The 23,845-nt window shown below is 41.2% G+C and overlaps 1 protein-coding gene across 10 annotated transcripts in view; it reads right to left on the bottom strand.

The window, feature by feature from the left end:
- Positions 1 to 18,787, bottom strand: part of CLIP1 (CAP-Gly domain containing linker protein 1) — a 61,551-nt gene extending 42,764 nt beyond the window's left edge. For 7 of the 10 annotated variants that reach the window (XM_048323100.1, XM_048323103.1, XM_048323107.1 and 4 more), the window contains exons 1-3: positions 18,681 to 18,786; positions 7,254 to 7,449; positions 6,201 to 6,769 (exon numbers count right to left, since the gene is read on the bottom strand). In XM_048323100.1, the coding sequence (XP_048179057.1) occupies positions 6,201 to 6,769; positions 7,254 to 7,347 (663 nt within the window). In that variant the 5' untranslated portion in view covers positions 7,348 to 7,449; positions 18,681 to 18,786. Of the gene's footprint in view, positions 1 to 6,200; positions 6,770 to 7,253; positions 7,450 to 8,177; positions 8,199 to 18,170; positions 18,305 to 18,680 lie in introns of those variants that run through there. The other 3 variants (XM_048323109.1, XM_048323101.1, XM_048323102.1) reach the window with 3 other exon arrangements.
- Positions 18,788 to 23,845: the final 5,058 nt, after the last annotated feature.

The raw sequence follows: 23,845 nt of genomic DNA, 5'->3' as shown, positions 1-23,845 counted from the left end.
GAATTAACTACTACCAAAGCATGTGGGGAAGTCACCAGTCCCTGCCATTACATCCCAGTAACTCACATGCAATTTGAAGTTAAATAAGGAGTTGCCAAAACAGAGTGACTCAGACCCAAATCGTGCCTTGCTCTAAGATAAATTTAACCCCTTAGTTGTGAGCAGGTAGGTAGTGACATGTCCTGAAAAATGCTTAAAAGTAACATTAAAAGAAAGCAGAGGTTTGCATAGGGAAAGTCACCTGGATGATGAATTGCAGGCAAAGCCTTTGGATATCCCTTATCCCTCAGATATTTTCTCATACATGTATTTCATGCTGTAGCAGCCACTTAGCAAACTAATCTACATCGTGTATTACAGTATCCAAAATACTGTGCCTAAGTAGACATACATAAATATAGGAATTACTTTCATCCTTGACTTAACATGACAAAGCCATCAAAATACCTCACAGTCACCTCAGCTCAAGGATAAAGCAGAAGTGTGACTGAGCAGTTAAAACTGTCACATTTGATGGAGGAGGCTTGAGAGAAGAGCCCCAGGAGAGCACAAAACTATCACATGTTCCCAACTTCCAAATTTTTCTTCCTTTTCCATTTTTGCACACATTGTGCCAGATATTTTGGCACTGTTTTAACTGTAACACCACCAATGACTACTTGTTTTCATAACAGTTAAATATTATCATAGATTTTTAGACAGACTAAGCTCGGCAGTGCATTTTCTATTCAGAAAGTTGTAAAATCCAGAAAAAAGGCAATGCTAAAGGGAGACATTCCCCTCTACATGTGAAGCTTCTTTTTCCCGTGGCTGCTTTTAAGAGCCCTGGAATGTAATCAGTTGACAGCCCTATGTCACGTTTACTTGCAGATAGGTTACGCGGGTGGAAACAAATCTGACAATAATCTCCTATCAACCCCTGCCTGTCCCAGCACCAGAGACCTTGGGAAGAAACAACAAAGCAGGGAGTAACTTATAGCCAGCTCTGTAAAACAGGGAATAAAGAGAAATTAGATGGCACTCATGCACAGAGAAGAACTTTGCAAAAAGGCCACATCAGCACACGCCTGTAAACTGAGTTTGCATCTTCTTGTGAACATATGGACAGAGGCCGAGTTCCAGCTTTACAGCTCAGCCCCAGAAGCAGCAGATTTGGCAGACTGTGATGAAGCTGTAACTGGTTAAATGAATGAAAGCACTTTAATCCCTTGAGAAGGCTAAGGCCCCTTAGGTTGATAAGATTTTTATTTATTTATTTAAAATACAGCATCTGGTCCCTTCAGGGAAAAGCCGACGACGCTGTCAAAGCTGCTTCAACTTTTGGTACGGGCAACAGTTGTCACATAAAGCAGATTCCTCTCTCTTATTAACAGGTTGGCTTTGTTTTGGTTGGGTAGTTCAGGGGGTTTTGTTTGTTTGTTTTTAAAATCAACTTTGCCTTGGGCTCTTAAGAAATCCTAAGTGTGCAACACCAGGGCAAACAGGTTCTCTGGCCACAACTCAAACAGGAAACCCAAACTGGCTGAGCCTGAAAGTAATTTGTTTTCTGAATTGGTTTTCTGTTGTTCTTTCCCCATCTGGTTTAGCACCGAGCACAGCACTTCCACTGGCACTTCTTGCACAGGAATTCTTATTCATAGCAGGTTCAAATGCTGAAGCTGGAGCCTGATTTTCAGCAGGAAAATCAACTGCAGTTCTGGCACTGTGTCTTTAAGCCCAGAAAGGCTGGACAAGGCCAGTGAAGGAAGTGCAGATTTCCACATCAATTTTCCTGTGTTACAGAATCCCCAAATACAAGATCAGGCTGTCCAGAGTTAATCTTCTGTCTCTAACTGCTAAATCACATCCACATTCCAGAACATACATCATATGTTAAGAATGGAAATTATGCCTAATACAGAGCTGTTTGAATGACTCTTTGCATTAATAACTCTTCTTTGGTTCAGCCCTATTTTTATCCAGTAAGAGATACATCAATGCACCAAATGAAAAGCTGAATAGTAAATTACACATAATGAACCACAATTCTTTGAAATATCTAACTTCTCTACCTATATTTTCAACATTTCCACGTACTATCATGAGGTAGCGTTGATTTCTTGTTAGCGAAAGGAAAATTAAGCATAAGCTTGCTGAATATGGCTCACATACACTGGGATTTGAGGGAGACATTTATCAGATTCCCAAGATAGCAGAGCACAGGGTGCTGTTTCAATTAATCATCTTTGAGGAGTAAATGACAGAAATCTAAAGGTCCTTTTCCACTAGAACATCCATTTAGGGCTATAATACTTCAGTGAATACTTGTGTATTCACTCAGTTTGATTTGCTTTTGATTTGCTTTGACTCCTCTGGAATCTCAAGAAAGAGAACTTCTAAGACAACAGGACAATGGGAATTTCTCCACGATTATTATATTTCCCTTATGGGCATTGATGTCTACCATGAGTTATTTTTCTGATGTTTACAACTCAATTTAATGGCCTGGAAATGTCTTCTTCAAATTGAGGGGAAAAAACAGGAAAGGTTGTAGCTGATTGTTGTAAGTATTTTTCTGCAGGCACCCAGAGCTGACATATCCAATACCTTGAAGCACTCTCTGTTTTGATGTCAACATCTTTTTAATATACAAGGTCTTTTGGGAAAAGAGGTTTGCTGCCCCCTGAAAAAGCAAGGCTGCTTGTTTTGCTTCTTTTTATCTCTGTATCTGTAGCACTGTTCAGCACAACCTCACATGAGATACTCTGAGCAAGCCTGGTTTTGAGAATACACAGGTGATCACCTCACAGCTCTACTTGGTTTTTGCAGTGGAATTTATTTTCTCTGGCATTTCTTTTCTGTTTTTTTTTTTTTTTTTCCCCTTCTGGAAATTTTCTTTTACTTCTCTGAAATTTCTTTTCTTTCACTCTGAATAAGTGTCCCAAATCTGTATGTAACCACTATTCTTCCTAATGTTATCTGAATTAAGGAAAGATTATATAGTACGTGTCTTCATAATCAAATAAATCAGGGATACATTCACTGGAAGCTTCCTTTATTACTAACTCTTTATATTTTGAAGATATCAGTTCTTCTGTAGAAGTTTGGGAGGACTCTAATATGAGACCATGTAGTATTTGGTAATTCTAACTTTAAGCGTACAAAAGACTGGTGAAACAACTAGAGATCAAAGGAATAAGAAAATAAGCCTAAGGCATCTTTTCTCTCCACACAAAACAATACAGGCCATGTACTGGAGCTTTAATGAAATCCTCAAGACTTCTTTGCTCATAACAGCCTTTAACCAACCACCTCATCCCAGCACCACTGGTTCAGCATAATTGAGGCAGCAGTTTGCTGGGACAATGCAGAACATCTCTGTAGGAACAGGAAAATATTCCAACAAAGCTGAGCTGCTGGGAAAGCCTGAAATTGAACCCAACATTTCAGGTTCAAACTTGTGCCCAATTTGCATCTGTGTAACACAAAAAGTTGAGATGTGAATTAGTAAACACTGTTGGAATGGCCTCTTGTTCCTTGCTAATCCAGACTGGGCAGACAAAAAGAGCTGCAAGACTTTGCCTTTTTTTGCTGAAGTCATCCAAAACCAGCAAGTTACCAACAATAAAAAGAAACTTAAAGTAATTTAACTGATCCACTCAAGGTAACTCCCATTAAGAACATTTTAGAATCCAAGGTAGAGGAAAAAAAATTTAACAGATTGAAATACTTCAGTGTAACACCCTGAGATCACACACTAAGATCAATAAAGTTGAGGCCATCTGATGTCCATTCTGGAATGTAATCTTGGCTGATGAGCTGGGCCTTACCCATCTATGAATCTGCCCTTTAGGACATCATTTTCCAATTAGCTGCTTTAATAGGACTCCCAAATGAGCTTTTGTCTATCATGAATTCATTGTTCTGAACTTCGGTTCTACACTGCTGGAGGCTCCCTGTTCTCACACTGTAATTCTCAGCAGTTGTTTTCCCCACGTGTCCATAATCATCAAAAAACCTTTACAAAATACTCCCACAGCAGTTGGTCCAAGCTGCAAAAACTGATGGATGTTGCAGCACTGAGCCTCTACAGCCCTGCAATGGTGTGGTCAGACTGGAACACGTCACGGGGCTGTGACACCACATTGTCACTTAGAGGGGAAATTCTGTGCTGAGGTGGGACTGACAACTCCCACCCAGCCTTTCATCCTCTTGTGTAACATATTACTGAAAAGGGGCTGCTGTGAGCATAAATAAAACCCAAAAGACATGGAGCAGGCCAGGTGGATTTGTCCCTCTGATGGAGCAGGAATGGCTGAGCAAGTGACACAAGTGACAGGCAGGTCTTTCCCAACAGCTGGTGCTGGTTGTAGGCTTTGAGGACAGTTCCCAGAATTACTCAGTGACACCTCAACTCTACAGTCCACAGTGCTGGACAGGAGTTCAGTGTCAGGGAAAAAATATTAACAGATGAACCAATTATTCAGCCAAATTTAGGATTATTTGAACTAACCTGGCCACTTAAGATACTTACATCTGAATTATTATTAGACAAGACAGCAGAGTCTGAGATCTAATACAAACAATTAGCATGGAATCCCAAAGGATTAAAAACCACTAAACAAGGATCCTGTCCCTTTAACATTCATATTCCTGAGTGTCTTATACTGCTATATAAATTATAGTCATGCATCACCAACACACTGTGCTAGGAATTACCCCAAAACCTCAAACTACAATTTGATGACTCAAGAGGAAGATTTAAGGCAAACAGAGGTAGTAGAGAGGATGAAATACTAAGTTTAACTTGTCCTACTTAACAAACAGAATTTGAGACCTTATTATTATCAAACTGTGGCACTTCGGATATGCTGCTTCTGCAATCTGCAGGAATTAGATACAGGGAAGGCAGAGCGATGCCTTCACAGGCACCAGAGAATTCTCCCACCCAAAGAGGACATCCCAGGAGGGCTCACAAAGGTCCTTGAGGAAAAGGCACACAAGTGGTTAAAGCCCTGATGTTGTCTGGAGGACAACAGGGCTCTAGTCTCTGACAGAAATAGCCAGGGATAAACCACAAATCTTTGTTTCCATTGGCACTCCAAGAAAACACATCTCAGCCCAAATCCAGCTGTCAGCCAACCCCTGCCCTCACTTCACCTTTGTCTCCTTCTTCAACACGGCCCTGTGTTTTAAGCTCTCCTTAAACAGAAAGAGGAGGCAAATTCTTCCTTTAAAAATACAATGAACTAAATTAAAATATCAGTTTCATTCACTGCAGAATTATTATCTGGTGGGGCAATGCAGGACAAACAATAAAATCTGGGGGATTTTTTTCTATACAATGTCCTTACACTAACCCCAGAAATGTTTCTATGCCAGGACACTCACACCTGCCCAATGGAAATTCTAAAATTATATTGTAAATAAGAAGAGATTGTATCAAAGTAAGAGTGAGACAAATCTTCAGCTTAATGATGCACTCGAGTAAATCAAACCTAAAATCAGGTCTCTGCTACAGTGATCATAGATCTGGTGGGCATAAAAGGATCATTCCAGCTATATTTGAAGGCTACATAAACAGTCTTTAAATTTAGAATATAACACACAACATACCACCAGATTTCTGATAATTATTTTTAAAAAATATTAAAACTAACAAATCAACTCCCTTTTAAAAAGGTGAGATGATACACTGGCAGAAGCATTTAGGGGTCTGAAATCAGGAAGGGCAGCCAAGTAATGTGGCACATCCCCAAGAGCACACGTAATTCCTGGCTGATCAGTGGCATTATGTGACTGCTTCTGTTCCTGCCTATCACCACTCAGGAACAATCAATTATTGAACTGTTTGCTTTCTAAAGACATGGCCCTGGACAGGGCAGAAGACCTGCACGGAAATCTTACACTCTTGGTTTTTATTTAGCATGACTGGAGCTCTTGAAGACACAGAGAGATAAGCTACAAATATGTTGTTAAACACAATGCTGTGTTTTAAACAGTGGAAAAACATAATAGATTAAAACCTGCCAAAATAACCATTTTATCTTGGTACTGCCAAGATATTCCCACAGCATGCAAAGAGCTTGTTTACAGAAGAACCAGACAAAGAAAGCTAGAGCATAAATTTACATTATCTTGACCAAGGAAACAGCAGAAAAGTTTTGAATATTAGCAGAAGTTTCAATTAATCAATCAAAAGCAAGACAGGGAAATCTTACCAGAACGCGATCTCCGATTTTGAGCTCCCTTTCTCCTTTCTTTAGTGATCCAGCTTCTGAGAGATTTGATATAGATTCACTGGCAGTTTTGGAAAGATTGCTAATCTGAGAAGGAGTTGCATGTTCCTTAGCAGCAAGAGGAGTTTTCTGTGGAATTCCAGAAGGGGGAAGTGCAGCAGCAGATGAAGACACTGCACTAGCAGCTGACGTGGATGTTGGTGATGTGGCTCTCGAAGCGTGAGCTGTCTGGGTACCGTTGGCTTCATCCTCTGTCACCACTTTCCTGGTCAGTTTGGATGGCCTTGTGAATATTCCCCTCAGGGGTTCACACTGGAAATAGCGAACTCCAGCCACCGAGCCATCGTTCTTCCCAATGGGTTCATCCAGGACAATCCCTGCCCACTGCCCCGGAGCAAACTGGGTTTCTCCCAGGAACTGGATGAAGCCAGGTTTGTTTCCATTGACCCAAACACGCTCCCCAACTCTGAAATCATCCACAAACTCCTCCTGTGTATCTGCAGGGGCTGTGCTTGAGGTCTTCTCACTGGGAGCTGCTTTCTCTGCTGGAGCTGAATCAAAGCACAATGAGAAACAATGGGAATCAAATACATTAATATTCCAAAGAGCATCATTACTTAGTTTCAGTGTAACAAACATCTGGAAAAGCATAATTTCTAAAAGGAAGATCACAACTCCTAATTTTCCTGTGCAAACACTGTCATCCCTGGGAAAAAATAATTCAAAATCTAAGGACAGAGACACTGAATGCATTTAATGAAGGTTTTGGTAAAAACCTTGTAAAAATCACAGGTCTGACTTCAAAAACTACCAAAGCATTTTTATCATGACAAGGTTTCTTTGAAGAAAATTGCTGGATCTCCAATTAGTAACCTTTAGATTTTTTGTAAGTTGCACATCTAATTTTTTAAAATCAGAAATACAAGCAAAAATACATTGGTGTAAAGAGTAAAAATAGTGTATACTACAGCATTCAAAGTACTTTTTGTCAGAAGATGAATAAGGGAACAATTAAGATATTTAACTATTCCTTACCAGCAGCAACAGGTGTAGGTGTTTTCAGCAATGTACCCCCGTGCTTGATGGTCTTTGAAGGAGCCTTAAGTCCACTTGGTTTTAACATACTCATCTTTTTGCAATACCAGTGGTTAACCTCCTCGTCTGTAGCAACTATCTTTTTCCAAACATGGATAAAATATATTGTTCAAGCTTTTTCAGCTCTGGAATAAACCTGTATATGAAAAGATCAGACATGAACAAAGATCAGTGTTAACTCCTACAGAAGGGATTTCTATATATACACAATGTGTGTATAAAATGCATTATAAAAGCTGCTTTACAGTAGCAACCAGCAGCATTTCCAATTCCCCATCTTCTGAAAGCCATTTCCGATTAAAACCTAAATCATCAAAATAACTCACTTTGCTGAATGCTGCTGTATTTGTCTTGAGATTTAAACTAAAAGGCTATTTTAAGAAACAAAGCCCTTAACAGCATAGCTAACATTACACATAGATTTAACTGCTCCACACACACAACTCTTTTCAGTCACATTTTTCCAGTGTTGCAATATCCCAGCAAAAACAACTTCGGACTAGAGCAATAACAGCAAGAGAAAATAAAGACAGCCAGGAATTTCAGGATAAAAGGAGTAAGGTTTCTAAGAGATTGGAACTGAAAAGCTTAAATAATTGTTTAAGAGTTACATGATGACAACTGAAAAGCAAAGAGCCACCTCAGCTTTCTGTGACCTCAGATCACAAGATATGCTGGCTCGCAGTCCCCACCAGTGCCCCAGCTAAGAGGAGGGACTCTTCCCAACGTTGCTAGGATAGAATTTGGAAGACAGCTAGAAGCTTTTCAGGGAACTGTGTTTTGCCACAGGAGGCATCTTCTTTCTGATTACAAAAGCTTCAGAAAGGCTTTTTCATCTCTAATGAAAAATCTGTATTTTTTTACCTCGAATATGAATTCAAAGCTGAACTTCAAGGCGACTGCTCTCCCCCATCTTCAAAGGGACAAACTATTCTGTGTGAACACACCTTGGCTTTGTGCTGACTTTTATATGAGGCACTGCCAGAACAGCTACGCCACTTAAACAGGAGCAGCACACACCTAAACAAAAACCTGCAGGGGAAAAGGAAACGGGCACGCAGCGAGTTTGCTCAACTGTTTGCTCAGAACACGTCAAACAAGAACTACAAAGCAGGTCTCAGTCCTGCCCTTTACTCAGCATTCTGGCACCTGTCAGGACAGAAAGTTGGGCAGCTGCAGCCTCCCCAAACCAGTACCCAGGGGTGCAAATTGGGAACTCAGCACCCAGTTAAAGGTAAAACAAACCTGGCAGAAGGAGAGACAGCTCTGCTGCAGCAAGGAAAACTAAGGAGAATAAACCAACCCTGTCTTTATCTACCAGTCTAAGATTTATCCCTCCTGTATTATGAATTATTAATCAGTGTTCCTAAAAATCAATTCACTGCTTTGTGAACCTAAACACCAAAGTGAAACATTCCTCATGCTATTTCAAGACCTGCCATGCCAAATTCAAGGCATTTTCTAAGTCTGCAATAATGTTATATTTTAACGAGCATGAATTACCACCTTGGATGTAATTGTGTTTGCCAACAATTTAAGTTCTGCTCCATGAAAATGATGAAGTGCCGTGAAGACTTCTCAACCTTTTTTTCCTAGTGTTGCCAGAGGTTTGTCACCCACCTGCCTGCAGAGTTATGAGTCTGCATCCTATTTCCTTATCTTTCATTTTAGAAATCTTCTAAAACTGCACTTTGATCTTACACACCAAGGACCTGAAAAGCCTTCTTTTATCTCTTACACATGTGCTCCCTTCCTCAGGCTACAGGCCCTATTCCCTCCTCTCCGATTCCAGAATTTCCATGCTCGCCTCCCTTACTTTTCTCAACCCATCAAAATCCACGAAACAGGAAAACCTATACACGATAAAGAAGGATTTGGTACAAATACAGCAACAGGAGAAGCATCATGCTCAGTCCTTTTTAGTTCACAGTCAGTCCCAAAGACCAAATTGATGGAAATTTGGGCCAAGGGGAGTCCTCCTTAAGGAAGATTTCTCCTAAAGCCTGGAACCTGGAACTGTTCCCCAGCACTCTGCCATTCTTTTCCATACATTACCACTTCTTTTGCCCCCAAAGACCATTCCAGCACCACTGCAACTACATCGTGCAAGGACAGGTGTATCAAGAGAAAGCACACACTATATTACCACTCCAAATTAGACTTTGCCAGTTTCAGTTAATTATTTATTAATAGATGGTTAAGAAACCTCTGCTCAACAGAAAGTTAGAATGTTCTACCACTGCATTTCTTGGCTCAGGGTACTCATTCATAGTTTAATCTTGCTCTCCACAGTCATGGGTTATATATTTGCTGTGTCATTTGCTTTTCTCAACACACAGGCCTTCAACTAGGCCAGAAGTAACACAATCCCTCATGTCCTGGTTTCAGAGTTACTGAAATTGTAGCTTAATTCAGACAAAATAAAAGCTAAAATTATGGGCAACACTTTTTGATAAATGACTGCCTCACTCCAATAGTTAAAACACAACTTTTGGTCTTAGGGACAGGGCCTTTGTAGTAGCATTGCCTAATGGAGCTCATAAAACACATAAATTTGCATCAAGTAATTTTAAGCATGACACACTCCAACATATCCTAACAGGCTCCAGATGTCAATGATCTCATTTCAGTTCTCATAAAAGACAGCAGCTCACTGCTTGTCTCAATTTGTTCTTTCTTCCCTTGAACCTGTCTCAGCTCTTCTGAAAAAGGATCCTTATAACCAATAGGCAAAAATATTACTGTGTCCCAAAATATACTATCAGGAACCTAAGGAAAGGTCTGGAAAGCCAGTGATAATATATTCCACGGAAGTGTTCTACTGCAGGTTCTACCAGGAACAAAACTGAGCATAAAAAGAGATTTTAAGCACAGGCTCTACACTTGTGCCATTATTGGAAATGTATGACTACACACAATATGAATTTTAACTGATTAATGATATCCTTATTCTTATTTACCTTCTACAGACCTCTGAGTATTGCATGGATCAAGCAGCAAGTTGGAAACCACTAGTTTAAGTAAATAAATCCTACTAATGTGATAATAGATATGAATTCTGTTGGCAAGCTGGTATTAAAAATAAATAAATAAAATGTAGCCACATAACCCTGAATTTAAAAGCAGAATATTTTCCAACTGTCAAAAAAGGAATTCCTGTAATAAAAAGAAAGCAGCTGTCCAATGTTCCTTTCAAGACTATTTTCAACAAATAGTACTCCAAAAAGAACTAAATTAAATAAGAACACAGGGAGAAAAGTCAGCTCACTCTACTTAACCCTGTAATCACAACAAGAATTTAGGAATACCAGTGGAACCACAGAATAGTTTAGGTCGGAAAAGACCTCTAAGATAATTAAGTCCAGCTTTTCCTAGTTCTTCAGAACATTTCCAATTAAAAAGATTAATATTTAACTTAGTTAACACCATTAACAGACTAAATATTGTAGGAAAATGCCTTGCAATGCCAATGCATTTCTAAGCTCAAAAAGAGACCACTGGATTTGTTAATTGCGCTGAGCATAGAGGTGCTTTGCAAAACACATATAAACAGTCACACTAAAAGATAAAGAGTAAATATTCTAAAAGGGGGTTGTAGAACAGGTAACTGCTGAAAAATCTCACAGGGCCTATAAGCAGTGACCCTCACATGCAACCCCTGTGGCAGTCAGTAATAAGCACCTAGAAAACAAATTCCCATACCACAAGGAAAAGGTAACATGACCAAAATAAAGCAGAAAATCCTTCTGCAGAAAAGCCAAATGGAAAACATATTCCAAAGACCACCACGATGCAGTAACTTCGCCTTCCTGAGAGAAAAACAAACTCAGCACAAGAAGTGCTGTTTGAAATCTCTGCCTGAACAGCATTTCTTAAATACCTGTTTCATACTCGTTGTTCAACTGCTGCTGCCAAGCTTGAAGGAGCTCATGAATCATTCCTCAAATATCTGGAGTTTAGAGAAAGTAACTTGGAGTTTTGAACCTGGAAAGATTTCCCCCTCCAAGTCCATGAGTTATTCCAAGAGCTCTGACCCTACACACTTAAGAACACAACTCCTAAAATTACTGCAGTCTTAAAACTGAAGCACATAAACGTTCTGTATGATTCAGATCTAATTCCTGCAGCTCCAAAAGTTGTATTTGCAGTCTCCTGTTATTACACTCCTGTAAAAAATGAGTGTATATATACTTACAAAAGTACTTAATGCTTTTAGTTAAATTTATAAGCTTTTGAAATTCATACCTGATTTAAAAATACAACCCCATTTCGGCTTTGACAAAAATCAGTGCCTTCTCCTTGCACGGCTCTTTGCTGCTTGCTACCTCTTGGAGAATATTTCTCTGTGTGCAAGAATGAGCCAGATCAGAGTCAAATTCTGGAAGATTCTGAGGGGAGTAATGCATGCACAGCAGGTGCACAAACTGACCAGACTGGAACATGCCCACCAGCATCCTTACAGGAACAATTCTGGATGAGAGGGCACAAGAGAAGCTGAATCCTGGAACAAAAATCTTCCTAATCCTGAACTCCTTCCTCTGCTGCAATCTGGGTCTACTGGAGATATTTCTTACTGGGCACCCAAAAAGTCTGAATCACCACTTGGCAAGTGATGCATTACGTTTACAATGAAATATTCCAGAGCACACAATATCCATTGTTAATGCCTCACTCACAGCCAGTCCTGTACAACTACAAGTTGCTAAACCAGAAGGATGGATTTGGAAGCCCTCATGCATTCACTTTACAGAGCTTCTCTGGAGTGATACAGCACACTTGGTGTTCCTGGCCACTCACTACTTAAATACAACTATTCTAGAGCAATGAACTCACATCCAGGTCTCTGTGCATTGATCCACTGAAGCCAGACAGTGAAAAGGCAAATGAACTTCTCTCTGACCCTCATGCTCCTGACTTTACTGCAAATTTCATGTGTTTTGTCAGCTCTGATGCATTTATTGAATGGGCAGCAAGTTCAGACTGAAACACCAGAAAGCACCGTAGGCATTTGTTAACAAAGCAAGGCACAAACAGCAAATTATGGTGGTCCTGGTGTAACTCTGCAGAGGCCACTGTTAAACCAAACCGAGCATCTGAACATTGCTCAAGAATTTAACTGCACTGGTCAGTGATTAGACTGTGGAATTAGAGGCATCCTCGGGTATTGGTCACATTGAAACTAATAAAATTCAAGAAAGAATTTATATATAAAACAGAAAACAAACTGAATTAAGTATTTAAGATTTCAATAGAATAAGAGTTGGCATTTGGAAGTCAATATTTGATTACTCATTCAACACACAGCAATTAGAGAAAGGGAGCATTTAAAAACACGACTTCAGTTTCATTTTGTCTTCCAGAAACCACTGATTTTCATGTCAATTAATCAAGTAATGTGATGATCTGAATACAGCATTCAGATACATCACTACTAGAAGAAAAGACATTATTTAATTCAGTATTTGTTATGCCAAGTGCCATGAAAACATATTTATTTGGGTTACTATGCTCTGCTTAGTGCCAAGATCAAAACATGAGGGCTAGCAGGTGCCTATCAAACCAGTGTTTTGTACATCACCTTTAAAGGCAGAAAAAAAAATTTCACTTAAAACTCATCTGATCAGGTAGAAAATAATGAAAGAAATCCAGACCTTTCAAATCTGTTGTTTGCAGGTACTGGTACAGGAAATAAAAATTTAGTAAGAAAATAAACAAGGTCTCATAACTTACACAGGATCCTTATGACATTCCACTTCAGCTCATTCCAGCCCAATCCAACATAACCATTGTAGGAATTCCAGAGGTACAGGAACCTCAAAGCCGCAGTTTCTTATACTGTGTTTTTAACATAAATATGAATTTTACTAGCGACAGGCTCTTGAAGAAGTGCACCTCTACTTAATTTAACCAGGCATAACTATTAAATCAACAGAACAAAAGCAATTCTTGCTTTTCTGAAGTGCCTTCACAGTTGCTAGCAGGATAACTCCAGGAAATTACAGCTGCATGCAAGTTTTAGTAGGGCTTTAGTCTAACCCAAACACGGTTTGCTTTTGCTGCCATAATAACACGAGCCCAAAGCCTGCAGGAATTTGGGAAGTTTGCCCACTGGGATGACACAGCTCCTCTGACAGTGGCACTGATGTGATGAACTCAACCTGAAACGAAGAGTGGCAAAACCCAACAGAAACTGAAAGAGAGCTACACTATCAGTGGCAGAGGGCCTGAAAAACCTTTCAGCTGTTTTCCAGGGCACTGGTTTAGGTAAATATTCCTTAATCTGAGGCAACCAGTGTGTGCTCAGTGAGACAGAACCACACAGAGATCTCCGGAGCAGACCCAGCCAGGGCTGTAACACAAACACTCTGCCTTGTCATCACTCATCCCACCATCAAACCACCGCACCCCGGGCTAAGGACATCCCCAGAAATAGCTCCTGGGTTTTTCACTCCAAAGAGAAAATCCCTGTTTCCTTAAGATCTCAAAGATGCTCCCTCTGTCTTGTACACTGAGAGGGACTGGGGAAGAATGTTTGGGAATCAATCCCAAAGCCCCACAACACTGCCCCTCGTTATGGACATGGGAACCTACAGCTCAACCAGCAACTTCAGATTTATTTCTTAACTGAAATCAATAACAGAAGCTGTATTTCTGTATCACAGAGATGACTGGAACTGTTCTCTACATGAGTTCACAGATCCCAGGGTATTCAGAACCAAAGACTTTTAAATCATCTTTCAACATCAGCCAGGCCTGCACACAAATCTGTATTTCTCCTTGGATTTTCAACCTGCTGAGTAATTTCAACTAAATAAAACAAAAGGCAGGAGATCTCTAATCAAAATAAATTATATTCCTACAAGATTCACAGAAGCAGGTGAACCAGGAGGAGAGAGACTTGTGTTTAAAGAGTCTTGAGTTTCTCCCAGTACCTTTAGAACAACTGATTTCTGAAGCAAAGAATTTGCCATCAATACATTTGACAGCAGCAGGTTACCAGTTTGTTTGGAGATAATCTAAAACTTGAACTTAATTTAGTTAGGAAGGCAACCATGATGAGACCCAAATCCACTGAAAATTGGTTTTAGGGAATTGCTAAGTTGCTAAATAAGATACAAGGCTGTTTTTCTACCTTGGGAAGCACAGGATATTCGCTGCAAATTGTATAAACAGGATTCTCCTAGCACATGCCAGGGAAAGGGAAGAGGCGGGGTAAATTCCTTTAACTCAGAAAGTGTACTAAGAAGAAGATGAATCAGATCAAAGATAGTAAGAGGCTTAGGACCTGAAACCATCAGTCAGATATTACAGCACTGCTATGAGGAAGGTAATTCATCAAAGCTTCAACTCTGCTTATGGATTTTAATTCTGCATCAAGGACATTTTAAGTCCCCCCATTTGATCATTCTAGAACTTGCTATGCTCATTCAGATTCCTAAATGCCTCAGGATCCTCAGTAAGGAAACACTGAAACACAGACTGTTGAACATGCTGAATATGAATATATTCTTATGAAGTACAAATGAGAGAGGATGTCTGTAGCACTAAAAAACTATTTCAAGCCAGCAATTTGTGACTAATTTTTTCACAATCTATTGCTATTTCAAACACAGCCTGTTCAGTCTTTTTAAAAAGATTCTGCCTATCTTTAATTAATCAGGAAGAGCTGATAATTGTTAATATGATGCAAACTCTAACACTTCAAGTTGAACACAGATTATAAAAACACTGCTGCTCTGGTCTATTAAAAGATCAGAAAGCACATGATCCTCCCTCCTCAGCACATCATTCCCTACAGAAGGAGTCAAGGATTGAGGAGTAGAGAAAGTTTCCATCTAAGTAAATTAATTGCCACCTCTTCTGCTAAGCCCAGTATCATCACCTACTAGTTTTCATATGTTTTTCCCAATAAATTCTTGTCTTTCCCCAGAGACCTCCATTTCAATAAGATAAAGAACAATTTGTTTGGCTGTCCACACTGACTTCTGTTGATGATAATGCACTTCAACCATGCCAGTAAGTGCAATCAGTCACGATAAAATGATGATTTTGGAATTGTAGAGCGTCAAGTTTTTTAGGAACTACAATTTAAATTATGAGAAAGAAAATATCATCTCCCACCAGCCTCAAACCCCAAACCATTTAAAGGCACAAAGGCTTCTCCCTAATACAATTACAACTGAAGCAGCTGAAACAAAGATGCTGCTTTTTATAGTAAGGATTTAATTTTGATAGACTTGGGTGAAACTGTAACTGTTTCACATTGGGTGAAAACATCAAGTCAGCTGTCTCTTTTTAGCTCTCCATGTTCTTAGCCTTTGAAATTAGCACGACTGCTGCATGGCTGGCAGAGAGCTCAGGACAAGTACAAATTCAGAACTCAGATAAATATTGCTGTGATTGAGTGGATGCTGCTGCCAAGCAGCGCAGCAGAATGAGAGTGTCAAATAAGCTAATTCTATACAATACTGAGTTTCTCTCTCTGCCTTGCAATTTCCCCTCATAATAAGCTAAAAATATAGACAGTAAGATTATAAAGATCAGGGGAAACAAATGGCTTTTAATGGTGGTTCTTCTAGAAACAGTAGAGTGAAGATGTGTTTTATAAATTCAAAGAATGTATGGTACTATTCTTATGAGTTTGTACAAATAATTAATGAGATATGCCAAGTGGAAAAACTTAGGTGGGTGTTAAAGCACAAATTTGTACAGCATGTCCTTAGATACATCTTCTAAATCCTTCACAGCCTTTCGGGGGCCAGGAGCCAGTACAAGACTTATGGGTCTTTCTGAGGGTCAGTCACAGAGTGCAGCATCATTGCAAAAACAAATGGATGTGGAGGACAGACACCTGCACAAGCAGGAGGTGTTTAAACCACCAGGGAGCTGCTGAAGGAGTTCTGCTGGTCAACACCAAAGAAATGGTTGCTCCAGCAGAAACTGGCATGGGGCTGAGGGCAGCTGAGCTTACAGCTAATGCAGTATATAATTGCCTTTCATTAAATAACAAAACACCATCCATCTGAGGCATTTCCAAACATGCCGCTCCAATAAGGATTCCAGTGAGTTACTCTTTATATGTGCCAGCAGAGCCAGTAGTCCCTAAGGAATGCCAAAGGATTAAACAAGAGCTGCATTCATTCATGGTTGTCATGTTCAAACATTAGAAAACTTGCATTCAACATACAGAGTTAACATTTGACCCGAGTGTTTTAGAAAGAGAAAGAAAAGCAGCTCTGAAAAATCATATTGGCAAGGCAGAGCTCTCTATTTCTTTTTAAGGAGGACCTATTCTGAAATATTCTCAGTCCCTCCCAAGAAAAACTTTAACAGGGCTAAAAGGATGAAGGGAGGAACACTAAAGGAATTATGCAATCTACCCAAGCTGAGTAAATAAAGGCTGTCTTGGCTATCCACAGTCAGAAGCCAGCAAACAGATACAACCTGCAAGTCAGACAGGACATCTTCAGGAGCTCTAGGAAGTCGTAGCAATCAGCAGAGGAGCTCTGCTCCTTCCTACAGTGTAATCACATGAGGAAAGAGGCTGCTATTCCCTACAGAATCCATCTGGAAGGAGCATACAAGACAGCTGGTGTTCTGCCCTCCCTAGAAAGCTGAGATCTTCTCTTTAAGGGAAACCATACAAATTATATAAAACTCTTTTTTTGCCAAATAAAATCTCCCTCTTGATCCCTAAAGATATGGACATTTGAGGTCACATTTCCAAGCTTTTCTGCTTCAGCCAACTCATCCCTCTCCCTTCAATACACACAAAGCTGTAGTGCACTCTAGCACGGAGAGAAAATCTCCCAGCATGTGTAGAAGGACTGGGCAGGAAGAGAATACTGAAATCTTGTCATTTTACACCAAGAACTAATAATCCTCAGCATGTAAATGAAGAAGTTTTGTACCTGAACAGTTAAACTTTCCTTAGAATAAGAAATGCTGCTGTGGGTGGAGGGGAGGTGTTTACTTTTCCTCCACAGTATCTACTTTGCAATCTTCCTACTCTTGCAGCAGGTGCACACGGACACACACTTTAGGAAAACGGCTCTCTGCCGCTGCTAGTTTCAGAATTACATTGCATTTAGAATGCATATTTCTGTTCTTTCAGTAAAATACTTTGCAAAGCAGCCAGCATAAAGGCATTTCCTCTTTCATACCTTTTTTTCTTTCTTCTTCCTACGTGTCAACACAAGTATCACGTTTTAAAATCCTTCTGCTCAAAGATCTCAAAGCAACCTGTGAACTTCTATAAAACCCTGCCCATTCAGCACAGTGGGTAAGTGAAGGGGTGGGGAGAAACAAGTCTTCATTTCAGAGTCATATTTTTAATTATCAGCACATGCAATCACAGAGTAAGTTTTCCTCCCCATGCTCTGTTCTGGAAGATTTCTTTGGTGTCGGCTTTTGTTTATATTTTCAAAAATTATTTAAAGCACGGAATCAGAACAAAGATGAAAGGGAAAACTAACTCCTGATTTTTTATGCAGCAGGAGCCACATTACCCTGTGAGCAACAGCACCAATTACCTTGTGCCCCATGACAGCTATGGCATAGAAAAGGGAGCACTGCATCGCCTGAGGTACAGCACTATAGCGGGAACAGGAGGGGCCTGGAGCAGCGCCTGTGCCAGGGAATCCCGCAGCTCTGACACTGGCTAGAACATGGCAGCAAAGTCTCCTGAGCCACCTGAGGGGATGCAAGAGCAGCTCACCTGGAAACCAGCAGCTTTTATAACAACGCGAGGATGGGGAGCGGCCATAAAAAAAAACCAACCAAAAATGCCAAGGTAGATTATTAGTAAAATATCCGTATGTAAGTGCAGGATGCTGGCAATTGCAGGTCAGCACTTACCAAGGAATATAAGGAATATGCAGATCTCTTCCCTCAGAATCACTCGCTCAAGCCACCGGTGACCCAGCACAGCACCGCAGCTTCCCAGGGCGAGACCCGATCTGAGGCAGCGATCCACCCCTCGTGTCCCCGCTCCGGACAACCACCCCGCGGGCTGAGGGAGACGAGGCCGCCCCGCGTCCGCAGCGCCCCGTCCCGCCGGGGCTCGGCCGGGCCGCCGCCGGAGCAGCCGCTGCGGAGCGGCGCGGGCAGCACGTGTGGCGGCCGCTAACAGCCCTCAGCGCCGGGGCCCGGCCCGCCGGCGCCGCTGCCCCCGACGGCCCCACCGCTGCCCCCGACGGCCCCTCGGCGCCGACCCCCGCGCCCTCAGACCCGCCCAGCGCGGCGCCCGGACGGGAAGCGCGGAGGCCCCGAGGCGGGAGGCGGCGGCCGCGGCTCCCCCCGCCCTCAGGCGCCGCCGCCGCCCCGCGCGCTCCTCAGGGCGGACCCCCCCCGGATCCGCCGCCTCACCGGCCCCGCCGCCAGCGCAGCTCCCGCCGCCTCCTCCGGCTGCTGCTCCCGCTCCTGTTCCTGCTCCCGCTCCCCCTCTGCAGCGGCGCCGCCCCGGCTCGCAGGAGGCGGAGCGGGGCGGGCACAACGTCTGCGCCCGCTGGGGCGGGGACTGCACCAGCGGCACCGGCGGTGCCCCCGAGCTCCGCGCGACCCCTCCTCTCCCTTTGTCCGCCCCCCGCTTTGTTCGCCCCGCGGCAGCCGCAGCTCGCGGGAGGGAGCGGCTCTGCCCCGGCTCGGGGTGAGCCCGCCGCGCCCGGTGGTCCCGGAGCCGTCGCTGCGGCAGAGCCCGGCTGGGTGGGAGGGGGAGAGGGTGGGCACAGACGGGGAGGTGTGAAGCACATCGCTGTAGTGGGTGAATAACTTCACTGTCTGCTGCTTCGCTCCATTTTCCTTTTGTCCTGGTGCCCAGAAATTTCTCATGCAGAAATTTATCATCCCAAAGTACTGAATATTTTTATTTTCATTGTGTTTCTGAAGCAACACATTGGAAGCTGGCGTTATCCCACTGCTAAAGTTTAAACAGCTGGAGCAGCAGCTCCAACGCCATCATCATCAATTTAATACCGATTTTCAAGACTAAATCAAACAGCTCTGCTTCACTTCTTCCCCTCTTATAAACAGGCAGGAGAGCCCAGCCAGAGCTGGCCCATCACTGCTGAATTCCTCACAAAGCAAACCTCAGTTTGCAGTCTCACAGCTTGTTTGGTTTCTGCATGATGCCATTCGAACAAAAGGGTGATGAGAATGCAGTTCCATTGCTGGGGACTGATTGCAATTTGTGTTTCATTTTGGCTTCGTTCTTTGGCATTAATCCAGCACGGTAAAGCACAAAATGGTGTGATGCACTCCCCCAAATAATAGGTTTCAACTACATCAGCATTTAGCAATGTTTGTTTGAATTTCACTTCCTAAACGTTAAACACAATCTCTTGCCACGGCCATTAGATGGTGAAACAGATACTCGAATCCACGAACACCCACCCCTCTTTCTCCCTGCAAAATTTGATAAAAGTTTTGCTGAATAAGGACTTCAGGATTTAAACATTGGGTTGTATTTAGAAGGGCAGAACTGGCAAAGGACTGCTTTTTAAAAAAATTACCCTGCAGCCCCTAGCTGTGGAAATAATCCCTAACACAAAAATTAGAGTAGAAACTGGAGAGTTGTACTAACTTTACAGAATACTTGCCCAAAATGTCTGCTGGCTTAAGAGTACCATGGTGAACCTTTGTGTTTCTTTGTGGAGGTGCAGATCTGAGCTTTCTGTATTGATCTCATGCTAATGTCGAATGGGTTTTTCTCTAAGTGTATCTATCATTCCCCTTCATTAATTTGATGTTTTGTCTCTCAGTTAATTTGCCACCACATAAGTTCATCTCAAATGCTTGCAGTTCAGTGCACAGCATTATAATTGTATAAGCAATACCAGACTGATGCATCTAGGACAGAGTACAGCAACTGCAAGTCAGCTTAAAGATGGAAACTAGAAGTTGCAACTTTCTGCTGTTATTTTAGAACTTGTCATAATGTGGAAGCAGTCAGTAACAGTGGGGAAATAATGGATAAAACATGGTTTAAAGGTGTAAGTAGTTTTGCTTCACTACCTTGCAAAGCTACAGTAAAAATGTCCTGTACTAAGGCAAGAACTGAGAATGTCACACAGATCAAGGGAATGTGCCACTGTTTTTTCCAGTAATTTCCTACTGAACAGATTCAGCTTCAAGATCCTATAGTCCTGTAGGAAAAAAGAGAGTTTGTTATCCATCCTTTGACCAGAATTGACTTCATACCATGAAAAAGTAGCCTTGGAGCAACTGTAACTTCAGTTCATCCCAGCTGCAAATGGTTGACAGTCCCTGTGAACCAGTCTGCACCAGTAGGGCACAGCCAATTTGCAGGAATCATTGTAATAAAAGATCCTGGTACTATAAACCACACTCCTATAAAGGATTAGATATGATTTAAAGCCAGAGTAGCTTTGATTCCAGTCCTGGTGGCTCTATTTTCTGATCAGCATGATCAGATCAGTCAACAAATAATATATAGGCATTTTCATAACTCCACGGAAACAGGAATTGCTGGATGCTCCAGGGAAATTCAGGATGCCCACGTAACTACTGGCATCCTGGCCACAAGTATAAGGCTCGCTTTAGAATTAAAATTGTTCTCAATAACGTGGGAACACCAGTTGCAGCTGTTTCTCCCCCTTTTCAGATTTGTGAAGGGTCCAAGGTTGTTGAAGCTTTCTAAAGAGCTAAAGTGTTGTCCTTTAAGAACTGAATGTAAGGATCTCCTGACTGAAGAGATCCATTTTTCTATTCAATGGGACGTATTCACCCAAGTATGAAGATTTTGAGTACAAATTTTTTTTCCATCTGAATGATCTCTTCAATATGCACATCTGGCAATTCCTATACAGAACTGATGGTCACATCTGCTACAGAAAAGGCAGCTAATTGCTTTTTTTTTTAATCTCAGAAGTGCTGCTTCAAAAATCCCAGCACTTGCACTACTATTTTCTGTAGTTTCTTTTCTGTAAAGGCTGCAAGAAGTCTTTTCACTGCTAATGTACTTACCGGTTCCCTTCCCCAGGTCAGCCAGACTACCCAGCAGCAATAAAAGAAAAAGCTCTCCAAACCCATGTTATTTGGTGAGCTACACAAGACAAGCTTTCATCCAATTTTACATTATTTGTTCTACTCAACATGGGTAAAACAACAGAGAACTGTATTTAAATAAATTTAAAAAGAATCCTTTCTGCATTCTGGTTTTAACAAGATACTTAAATTAACAATGATGTTCATCTTGATGAGTGCTTCATTTCCCTGATAACTGAGAAACCAGTCTATTAATAAAGATGCAAATCATTCCAGCACTTACGTAAATACCAATAAAAGCTGAATTCTCACCTACGGCGAAGCAAAGCAGAAGGATTTTGTTCCTACTGAGTGATGAATTCTAAAGAAAGGGTAAATAAATGTTTATTCAGTCACGGGTGACAACTAAACACACGTTGTAAAAAACCTTATGTAACATCTCTGCTGCTGTACTTAACTGAAGTCTAGGAAGTGTCCAATTGCCACGCAGTAATTACCACGTTATTAAATCCATCCTGTTTTCAAGCTACTCCAGGAATCACGACCAATTCCTCCCTCTGACTCATCCCCTCCCACCCCCCAAAATGTAGCAATGACTCTGCACTGTATTCTTAGGAACAGCATCAATCTTCAGTGGCATTCACTTCCCAGGGGCAGCACAGCCATGGCACAGAATGAAGGTGCTACGGGGTTCCATGGCAACTACCAAGGCATTTGAAACACTGTAATTATATTGGAGCTTTTTCCTCCTCTTCGTTTTTCCTTTTTTTTTTTTTTTCCCCAGCTATGCTGCCTTACAGAGCTTGCAGTAAAATAATTATTTTTAGCAGCTACCACGTCTTTCAGATATCTTCTAGAATCTCGGCTATTTCTCTTTTCTTGACATTTTGAGTGCTGTGAATTGGGTTATAAAAATTTAAGAGTCAGAAATTCAGATCTTTTTAAGACACAACTTCCCACCTGACTGATACCCAGAATATTTTGCAGAGATTTGATTTTTTAGACATGCATGAGCATTTTAAAATATTTTTGGTGTTCCAAGTGCTGTAAATAAACACGACGACTATGCCACAGGAATCTGTGGGAAAATTTGAGTGATGCCTGCTCATGCTATACCCACCTCATTACAGATTTTATTACTCATTCATTTTAGTAAAATCTAATCTAGGTTATTATGCCACACCCATCACCATGGGAATGGGATTTAAAAGGACCCAAAATACTTTGCTATTCAGCTTTTCCTCAGGACCTAAGAGTGTGATCTGATTGCAGTTTCAATATACAAAACCCATTTGAGTGGTTACAGCTGACAGATTAAAAACCTCACTAATTACAAGCATCTTCAGTGCAACAGTATGTAGCACTTGATAGAACAGTGAATTATAGATAAATGGCTAAGAGATGCAGATGAATGAATTCCTCATCATGAGAGAAGCAGCAGGGATAACTCCCCATCCCTAATTAACTGTGTGTCTTACAGCAGAGGTAAATACAGGAGGAGTTTTACTTACTGGTTGTTTTCTCAGAGCACTATCCATGATGACTGCCACCTCCAAGAGAAGATTTAAAAGAACAGTTTAAAAGATACCTCTGAGTGCCAAAATTTTGTATGGTTATCCTTATTTGAAATTAAATTACTAAAATTAAACCCAGAAATTAAACAGCCCCTGCCTGTTTTTCTGAGATCAAAACATAACAGAAAAGTATTATTTCAAGGAAAAAAAAAAAAAGCATTACAGGAACATTTATAAAAGTTTCCTTTGCAATTTGAAAGGCAAAAGAATAACAAATGAAAGTATTTTAGTCACAACTGTTTTGCTTATCTGTTGTGACCAATTAATTAAGTGGAAGGGTGATGGAGGATGGACCATACAGAGCAGCAAAAGGTTCTAAGCACATAAAGGTGATTTTCATCTTGTGTACTCTTCTGCCTTGCTCGAAGAAACCACAAGCACTCCTTTAGTTTTGGCTGCATGTCCTACTCAAGCAGCAGCATTTCCTAAGAGCCATTAAAAAGCAGATCTTTAAGGTGTGGTGAGAGAACTGCGTGTTTCCAGTATGAGCAGCCCAACACACCCAAAAGGTGTGCACCGGGAATCATCACCTCCTGCCCTGCATCCCTTTATCATCCACATGGGAATGACGCAGTACACCAAGGCTCCTGTAAACTGTCATTACTGGCTTTTAATTCCATGGAAGGAGGAAGAGGAAGAAGTACCAGACCTCCATATGCTTCTCAACAGAGCTTTCTTTAAACATGTGCAGAAGGTGGAAACAGCACATTATTTTGTTGTCCACTCCTGTTATAAAAATATTATTTCTCCTATAAACTAAGAAGAAAAAAGCCATTCCTTTTAGAACATATGATGAACATTTACCTTGACTTGCTTTCCAAATGCAACCAAATAAACTGAACTGGTAAATGCTGCAAAAAGATCTTTCAGCCTCTCAGAATTCACATATGAATGTGCTTTGGTTTTGCCTTCCTGTAAAGTTTAGGAAGAAAAAAAAGAAAGAGAAGTAAATAA

The sequence above is a fragment of the Corvus hawaiiensis genome, chromosome 18 (genome assembly GCF_020740725.1).
Source record: "Corvus hawaiiensis isolate bCorHaw1 chromosome 18, bCorHaw1.pri.cur, whole genome shotgun sequence".
Taxonomy (NCBI): Eukaryota; Metazoa; Chordata; class Aves; order Passeriformes; family Corvidae; genus Corvus; species Corvus hawaiiensis.
The sequence above is the reverse complement of the archived record's forward strand: the minus strand, read 5'-3'. Positions and strand labels throughout refer to the sequence as shown.